The sequence below is a fragment of the Urocitellus parryii genome, chromosome 6, assembly GCF_045843805.1.
Source record: "Urocitellus parryii isolate mUroPar1 chromosome 6, mUroPar1.hap1, whole genome shotgun sequence".
Taxonomy (NCBI): Eukaryota; Metazoa; Chordata; class Mammalia; order Rodentia; family Sciuridae; genus Urocitellus; species Urocitellus parryii.
The window spans coordinates 115,880,818-115,890,006 of NC_135536.1; the positions used below are offsets into that span (position 1 = coordinate 115,880,818).

A 9,189-nucleotide genomic window follows, 5' to 3' on the forward strand; every position below is an offset into this window, starting at 1 on the left:
ATCCAGGGCTATGGAGACCAGCATTGTCAGAGAGGGCCCTGGCAGCAGTGGTAGTGGCGGTGGTGGAGAACCCTCACAGAAAATAGAGGGCATTGAAAAGAGGGAACCAGAGAAAGAAAGGGAGAAACGGGTAGATGTCACATAACAGATTGACAAACTAGGTGCAGTAGAACATGCCTACAAACCCAGCAACTCGGGAGGCTGAGGCAGGAGAATCATAAGTTCAAGGCCAATCTTAGAAACTTAGCGAGACCCTGTCTCCAAATAAAAATTTAAAAGGGCTAGTGATGTAGCTTAGTAGTAGAGTGCCCCTGGGTTCAATCTCCAGGACCCAACCTGCACCCCCCCCCAAAAAAAATACCACACACACATAAAACATGAACTGATAGACTGGTTCATGTTACTATTGACACATACCTGGGCCTTCCCCTTAGAGGTGGGGCAAGACCCTGAACTCCAGGCTACTGGCTACTGTTATATTTATAGTCTTGAATTATAACACCAAGAAACTGAGTCCTGGAGAAATCTAAATTACACTTTATTTGCTCCAAGGGGAGTATCTTCTTTATTTTTTGTGTCCTAGAACCTAACATGAAGCCTGATACATCGCAACTGACAATGTATTTGCAGATTTCTTTAATAAATGAGTTGGAGAAGGGAAGGGGAGGACCATCATAAAGTGTTACCATTTCTTCCTGGTCCAACCAGATGGAAAATATGGAACAGGAATGGGATATGAACCATGGGTCCCATCCCCTGTTAGTTCTGCCGGCACGTGTGAGGGTGGTTTGAGACAAATTCCGTGGCAGTTAGAAAATGAACTAGCTGCCAAGATGGACAGGAGGGAACAGTTAACCTTGACCTTCTACATTCCTAATGTCCCCACAGTGAAGGGGGACCGGAAATACCAAAAGGTGAGGAGACACCTAATCACAGATAAGAGGGAAGAAGACTTACTCAGGGGCTAGAGAGAGCATTCTCAAGGCAGAAGCAATTCTGGTTTTTTTTTTATAGAAAGGGTAGTGAAAATACCCACAAATCAAACCCACACGGGAATACTCGAGGTAGAAAAGAGTAGGAGATCTTGGGGACCAGGGGTTATCTTTTCAGGTAGGCAATATTTCCCTCATCCTTGTAGCCCATCCTCCCAACAGACAAACAACTGACTTCCTCCCAGAAGCGGCAGCTATATATCAATCAGACTCGGATCTACATTCGAATGTTCTGTGGCAGTCTCTGTGGCTTTAGCCTCCTGATGCTGATCTCCACATCCCCACTCAACTGGGTGCAGTTTCTAGTGACCAGGAGTGGCATGGAATTCTACGCAGGACTCTGGACCTTATGCAACCATGAGCTGTGCTGGGACAACACACCCAAGCCACCCTGTGAGTGCCATGAAATTAAATGCCACAGTGTCCACCGTTCAGAGCTGTGTGCCACATTTTAGCCTTTCATCTTTCTTCTTCCAAGATCTTTTGGCCTCCACCTCTCCAGTTCAGCATGGAGCTCAGCCAAGTTGTGACTAGAGTCATGCTTTCTGTTGGTATCCTCAGCGTACCAGCTCTCCTTAACCCAGGTTATTTCTTGTCCCAGATAATGAGTTAATACTCCCTGGAAAGAACTCTTTAGCCAATTATAAGGTGTTCCTGTGTAAACTTCAGAAATGTTTGGGTACTGGTGGCCCATATGGGTGACACATGGGTGCTCCTTTAATCTAGAGCTCTCCTCTTTCTGGACTAAGGCTTTTTATTGAAACATATGAGCAGGATATTTTGTAATTTGTGTCCTAAGAGTTTTGAAACTTTGATGGATAAGTTGCTATAAAAACTACTATATAAATGCTGAAATCAGTTTAGGTCTTACAGGAGATAGAGACTTGACTTCAGCTTTGGGATATTTCGTGGTGTGTGTGTGTGTGTGTGTGTGTATGTGTTTTATGTGAATTTTAAAAACGATAAATTAACCAAATGCAGATATTTTAGACTAGGAAGCTAAATGTTTTGATTGGTTGTGTGATGTTATATATGACAGTTACTGGTAGACTTGGTTATTTTGAGAAGGTTAGACTCTTCTATGCTGTCAGTCTGTAGTCATTCCTGTGAAGCCATGAGGATATTGTTTATGTACTTTTTTAGGAGATGAGGAGTGAAACCAAAGAAGATTTTAATATAGATATGAAGTTATAGTCTTTCCTCCATGGTGGGAGAGGAGCTGGACTTTTTATCTTAGGCAAGAGTTGGAGAAAAGATACTCTTACACGATGCTCCTTCATGTTTTGAATATTAGAATCCATTGGGGATGTGGTTCAGTGGCACAGTGCTTGATTGGCATGTGTGAGGCCCCAGGTTTGATTCCTAGCACCACACCAAAAAAGTAAATATCAGAATCATTTGAACTAGCATAAGCTAAAGAGTGAATTTACTTAAAAATTCAGAAGAATCTCATAGATTCTCAATGGCAGGAAATTTGCTGGGCCTGAAGGGATTCCAGGCTGGGATCTCAAAGAAAATCAAGTCAGCCAATTACTCAGTCTCTTTAAAGTTACTTTTTTTAACTCATCATCATTGTTTATGCTCAGTTTTTCCTGTTTATTAGTAAGTGCCCCCAAAGTGATATCCTAGTCTATCTTTACATTTTCTTAAAGCAAGCAAAAGAGGAAGTCTAAATTTCCATGCATAATAATCACATGCATGAGGTTCCCTTTCTTGGTCCAGGTTAGCTACAGTCAGGGGGCTATAAGCAAGGGTCCAGGGCTATAGAAGAGGCTTTCTGGGACCCCTGGGGAATTGTAGGCTAAATATTACAAAAGAAGCCTATTGCACTGAGCTTTATGTGCTCAATCTAGGCTGATGTTTGTGACTGATTCTAAATGAAAATGTGCTGCTCTTGAATTATTTTAATTTGGTTAATTTGTTGGGGGTTTCAGAACAACTTGCCTCTGTGGATAGAGATATGGTTTCTCTCAATAAAATAACTATTATTAGTCATAAGTAGCATAATCTAGAGAATAAAAGAAAATTTATGAGAGATCCTAGACTGGAATTGATTTGATACATAATCTCTTCTTTTTGGGTTACAAGGAAGCTGAACTTGGATTTTTAGGCATAGAAGCGCTTAGAGAACTTTCAGTGGTGGGGATGAGCTACAGTAAGATAAGGAAGCTAAATAGGGAGGTATCCTTTAAAGGATATTGAAGATACTACAGGATCTGTGGTATCTCAGAAAAGCTACATCTACTTGCAGTTGTAAATTATCATCTATTTCTTAAATCTTCAGTAAACTAATTTTTATATACATATATATTTAGTTTTTTGTTTATTTATTTTTATGCAGTGCTGAGTATTGAACTCAGTGCCTCAAGCGTTCTATCACTGCAAGCGTTCTATCACTGAGCCACAACCCCAGCCCTTCAGTAAACTATTGATGGGGAATTCAAAGGGAAAGAACCATGTTAGAGATGTAGTAGTAAAAAGTAAGGTTTAGCATCCCCTCCCCCTACTTACCAACATCGAATCTGTAATGCTAGTGCAGAGACCTGGAGCCAAGAAAAGGGGGTAAAAGAAATGCCGAGACACTTGGATAAGGGCATCAGAGCAAAAGAACTCTAGCAGACCTCTTCCTGAACAAATGTCTGATAAGAACGTGGGGGGACCCTCAGAAAAAAAAAAAAGAGACTTTTTTTTTTGGGTGTTTAAGACCTACAATCTGGTAATTTGGGGCTTAAAACCATTACAATATAGGAGTTAAAGTAAATATGATTTCATTTTGTAGTCAAAGGCTGACAAGGCCTGTGCATGCCAGATACATCAGGAAAGAAAAAGCAAATAGACTCAAACTCCAAGTCCAACAATGGATAAATAATTAAGCACTGCAGTGAATATGACAAGCTATTTTGCAGCCATTACAAAATGATGCCTACAACCAGTATCTGGAGGGAATCCTATCTTATAATCTTCCACAAAAACCCCACACAATGGGGCGGGGGTTGTGGCTCAGTGGTAGAGCACTGGCCTCACACTCGAGACCCTGGGTTCGATTCTCAGCACCACATAAAAATAAGTAAGTGAAATAAAGTTATTGTGTCCAACTACAACCAAAAAATAAATATTAGAAAACCCCCAAAAAAACTCCACAAGAAAAATAACAAAAAGAAATAAAATGCTAACAAGGACTGCTTTAAATTAGTATAATTGTGGCTTATTTTTTCCTTCTTCTTTGAACTTTTATTGTCATTCCAATATTCACATTGAACACATATTACTTCTATTTTATTTATTGATTTATATTTGCAGCACTTGGAATTGAACTCAGGGATGTTATACCTCTGAGTTACGTCCCTAGCCCTTTTTAGCTTTTATTTATTTATTTCTTCCTTTATAGTTTTTATTTGAGAAAGCATCTCACCAAGAGGTCCAGGCTGGCCTTGAACTTGGGATCCTCTTGCCTCAGTCACTGGGATTATAGGCATATGCCACCATGCTTGGCTGAACATGCATTGCTTTTAGAATAGAATTAGAAGTTTTCTTTGGTTTTGTGATGTTACACTTCATATGAACTAGTTTACATCTAAGTAAATGTGCCAAGAAATATTGGTTTATTACACTTAGTTTAATAATGAAGGCTTTGTTAACCTTCACAGTAAAGAAATTTCAAGGAACAATGAAGAACTATGAAAGAAGATCCTTATTGGTGCCTCAGATGATACATTGCAAGCTTCTCTTCAGTCTCCTTTGTCTTTACTCCCTTCTCTCAGACTCTGTCTGGTTTTCTTCTTTTAAAAAATTTTTTTAGTTGTACATGGACACAATATCTTTATTTATTTGTTTGTGGTGCTGAGGATTGAACGCAGTGCCTCACACATGCAAGGCAAGTGCTCTACCACTGAGCTACAGCCCCAGCCCCTGGCTTTCTTCTTCTTTATTTTTTAAAAAAAATTTTTTTAGTTGTTGATGAACCTTTATTTTATTTATTTATTTACTTATATGCAGTGCTGAGAATCGTACCCAGTGCCTCACACATGCTAGGCAAGTGCCCTACCTCTGAGCCACAACTCCAGCCCTCTATTTGGCTTTCTTAAGGCTTTTCTCTCACTGGGCTAAGGGAGCCTTTCCTTTCCTTTTCTTCTTGCAGATTATCTCCAGTATTCCAGAATCTTCTACATCATCTCTATTCTCACCATACTTATTACTCTCACCATACTTCTCAACTCTTGCCTTCCTGAAAAAGAAAACGTGACCAGGAACTTTGATCTGAAAGTATCCATGCTCAGCTTCATCTCAGGTACAGACCTAGACTGGCAGGTAATGCCATGGTAAAATAGTCAAGGTAACAAAGTTTCTCTGTGGGATTTTAATACTCATTTTCTTGTTCCTTTGCTCCTGATAACATATGAGGTCGCCAGTTACTGCCCTATGTTATTGTATAGAATACACCTTAGCTGACTTATGCCCAAGTAGAGGCCCCTTGGTCTCTCTCATCTTGGTCAAGTCCCAAGATTTTATTTTTTGATCCTTGCCTCTGGAGGGAGGCAGAAGATTAGATAGGGATGGCAGTCAAGGTAGATTACAAGATACTGATGGGCTGTGACCTCTTTTTTGTTTTTCTGGTTGCAGCCATCTTCTTGTTCCTCTGCCTCTACATGTTCCTGGAACAGATTCACTGGCATACTAGGAATGTCATGGAGTCATCTTTCCTATGGTCCTATCATATGAACTGGTGGTGTGACTTCTTATACATGTGTTCTGGTGAGTTAGTCACTGCTCTGTGCTAGAAGGAAATCAATTCTAGAAAGGGAGGTGGAATCTAAGAGAAATAGAAGCACCAGCTATTCCTATTTAGAATATTTATACAGGGAGAGGGATTGTGGGATGGTGCAGAAAGAATAGATTTTTAAGTGTGAAAACCTGAAATTAATAACCTCTTCTCTCACAAAACAAGACAGAAAGATTGCATAAGATCACACAGAAAACATTTGAAGTATTATTTGCCAAATAGTAGAACAATTCTTTGAATCCAGGGGGTTCAAGGTTTGCTCTTACAAGTCTGAAAAATACTATAATGCAATGGGAGCACAGGAAGATAAAGTAACCCTGCTGGGAGGAGAGAAGGGTTCATTGAAAAGAGAACTATTGTGGGATGGGGCTGTGGCTCAGCAGTAGAGCACTCACCTAGCACGTGTGAGGTCCTGGGTCTGATCCTCAGCACCACATAAAAAATAAAATAAAATAAATATATAAAATGAAAGAGGCCTGGGTATTAAAAAATGAGTAAGAATTTTAAAAGGCAAAAGATCATCTGTCTATTGAATTTCACCTCAATTTTTTTTCTTCCCCTAGGGATCCTTTCTTTTCTCAATTATATAACTTTCAAATCTGTTCCCGTTGGTCTAAATGTCACTGTTACTCCAGTGGAGAGGTCAAGATTGGGGTTTGGTCCAACAACAACAGTATGGCCTGCTGAAGATGAAATGTAAAGGTCTAACATGAAATCTCTAAGTGAGAGAAAGAAAACACTACGAAATGCAGGACTGTAATGATGTCTGAAAAACAAGGGAGAAGTTAAGTTGGGAATGATTGTGAAAATCCTAGGAAACCTCCCTAATATCATGTCCGTATTATTGAAGGAGATAGCACTAAAGCTAATGAAATGTGTTTTGTGTGCACTGAATCCAAAATATGAATGATATTCATAAATAAAGTAATGAAAATTCACTTAAGAAAAATTTGAAAAGGAGAAATCAATGTTTAAGGTCACAAATGAAAGAAACTAGAAATAGATGCACTCCATGGACCAGAGATCTTTTTGGGCATCAGTGATATCATGAACTAGAATGGCTTATTTATTTATTTATTTTAATTTTTATTTGTTAATTTGTTTTACAATAGAATACATTTGACATATTATGCAGATGGAGCACAACTTCTCATTCCTCTGGCTGTCCATGGTTCAGAATTATTCCAGTAGTGTAATCATATATATATATATAGGGTAATAATTTCTCTCATTCTGACCTCCTTCCCATCCCCACAGCTCCATCCCTCCCCTCACTCCCCTCTACACAAACCAGAATTCCTTCATTCTTTCCTGTCCCCCCACCCGACTATGGATCAGCATCTGCTTATCAGAGAAAACATTCAGCTTTTGTTTTTTGGGGATTGGCTTATTTTACTTAGCACAATATTCTCTAGCATACATTTACCTGCAACTGCCATAATTTTATTCTTTTTTAAGGCTGAGTAATATTTCATTATGTATATGTACCACATGTTCTTTATCTATTCATCTGTTGAAGGGCATCTAGGTTGGTTCCATAGTTTACTATTGTGAATTGAGCTGCTACTGAACATTGATGTGGCTGTGTCACTGTAGTATGCTGATTTTAAGTCCTTTGGGTATAAACTGAGGAGTAGGATAGCTGGGTCAAATGGTGGATCCACAGAATGGCTCTTTTTTTTTTTTTTTTTTTTGGTACCAGAGATTGAACTCAGGGAAACTCAGCTTCTGAGCCACATACTCAGCCCTATTTTTTGTATTTTATTTAGAGACAGGATCTCACTGAGTTGCTTAGTTCCTTGCCTTTGCTGAGGCTGGCTTTGAACTCGCCATCCTCCTGTCTCAGACTCCACAGCCACTGGGATTACAGGTGTGCTCCACTGCGCCCAACTCCACAGAATGGCTCTTGAAGAAAAATGTCAACTCATTCTGTCGATAATTTTCTTTTTTATACATGCTTTGGGTATGCTCAGGATGAAAGGCACTAGGACTGTAATATTGAATATGAACTGAAGATCATAACCAAAAATAAAATGAACATCAATGGAGATATTAACTATCCAAAGGATTTGAAAAGTGCTGAGTGGATTCTGGGGAATTCATGGGGTCCAACCTCCTTAGGGGTTGGTTCTTAAACCTTTACAGTCTATTATGTAAAACTACTGCTTCTCCCTTGGCAGAATTATTGATGCCTCTTTACTTCAAGTGGCCTCATTTCAGAGATTCTTTAGTCTGTTCCTGAGCCTTTGGTGGTAAGAAGAGACATGTAGACATGCAGACCTTTTCTCATCACCAATCACATTCAAACTCTACCCTGTAGATTGACTAGACAAATATCCACTAAGTTCACAATCCTTATTTATAATTTAATTTGAATAATTTAATTACTTGGCTAAATTTACAGGATGCTGAACATTGATGACTTCTGAGGGAACAGAAGTTTTAAATGGGTAAGGACAAGGATGCAGGGACTGAGTGAGAGTAAAAGCTAGACATTAAGAAAGGAACAACAGGGCCCTATCACTAACTTTTCTGCTTTGTTAGCATAGAGTTATAAACTGAGATGACTTTTCATTGCTCCTTTAGAAACTAAATGCATTCTCTATTTTCCTTCTCTCTTTTCTTTGCTTGTAGAGAATTCCTAAAAAAGCCCAAGTAGATTTCCACTTAGGTTGCTCAGTAAATTGCCCTTTGATACACTCCCTTTGCTCCAAATACGTTTCATAATGGATGAAGGGGGAGAGAGACAGAAACCAGTCAAAACAGGTGAACATTTCCATGCACCAGGAAAAAGAAAAAAAAAAGCACTAAACTATGGGTTTTGCCAAGCCCTCGACCTAATTGGCTCTAAGTCCAAAAATAAGCAGAGATGAACAGGGGGTGAAAGGGACCAAAAGTGTTCTTAAGACAAATTAGAGCCAGGTTCACAGTTCTAATTTAAAAAAGGAGGAACTCTAGTAAAGAGGTTGAGCAGGCTGCTGCTAAGCACTGATTTGGATTATAATTTATTTGGAACAGTGGACCTAAAGAGCCAGAAGGACACAAGTACAACTTTACTAAACCAAGCAGCTCAATGGTTTATTAATTGGTTCTATGATATTCCTTGACAGCATAACAGAAGAGGAAATCTAAAATACCACAGTATAAAATCTGACTCCAGATTGTAGCCTTTGATCAATGTAAGTAGAATGGGCATAAAAGAAGAAAGAAAAACAACAAATGTTTGTGTGTGCAAACAGGAATTCCAAACATGTAAAAAAAAAAAAAGTTTGGAGAAAACCCTAACAGCCAACAATTCAGAATATTAATTTATGATAAAAGTAATTTGGGAAGACTGTAAGCTAAATAAAGACTTTAAGTATTCTTAGAATGCACCAACAGGTATATGATAATCAAAGATTATTAAAAAAAAAAAAA

General features: G+C 38.9%; 1 protein-coding gene across 1 annotated transcript; it reads left to right on the top strand.

The window, feature by feature from the left end:
• Nucleotides 1–833: 833 nt before the first annotated feature.
• On the top strand, nucleotides 834–6,472 carry Tmem202 (transmembrane protein 202). The gene is made up of 5 exons (XM_026387652.1): nucleotides 834–914; nucleotides 1,139–1,385; nucleotides 5,131–5,280; nucleotides 5,613–5,744; nucleotides 6,336–6,472. The coding sequence occupies exons 1-5, from the start codon at nucleotides 834–836 to the stop codon at nucleotides 6,470–6,472; spliced, it is 747 nt and encodes a 248-aa protein (XP_026243437.1).
• The last annotated feature ends 2,717 nt before the right edge of the window (nucleotides 6,473–9,189 follow it).

Coding starts and splice junctions, on each gene's coding strand:
- Tmem202 (XM_026387652.1), top strand. CDS start 834: ATGGACAGGAGGGAACAGTTAACCTTGACCTTCTACATTCCTAATGTC. Junction 1,386..5,130: donor CAACACACCCAAGCCACCCT/GTGAGTGCCATG, acceptor TTCTTCTTGCAG/ATTATCTCCAGTATTCCAGA. Junction 5,281..5,612: donor CATGCTCAGCTTCATCTCAG/GTACAGACCTAG, acceptor TTCTGGTTGCAG/CCATCTTCTTGTTCCTCTGC.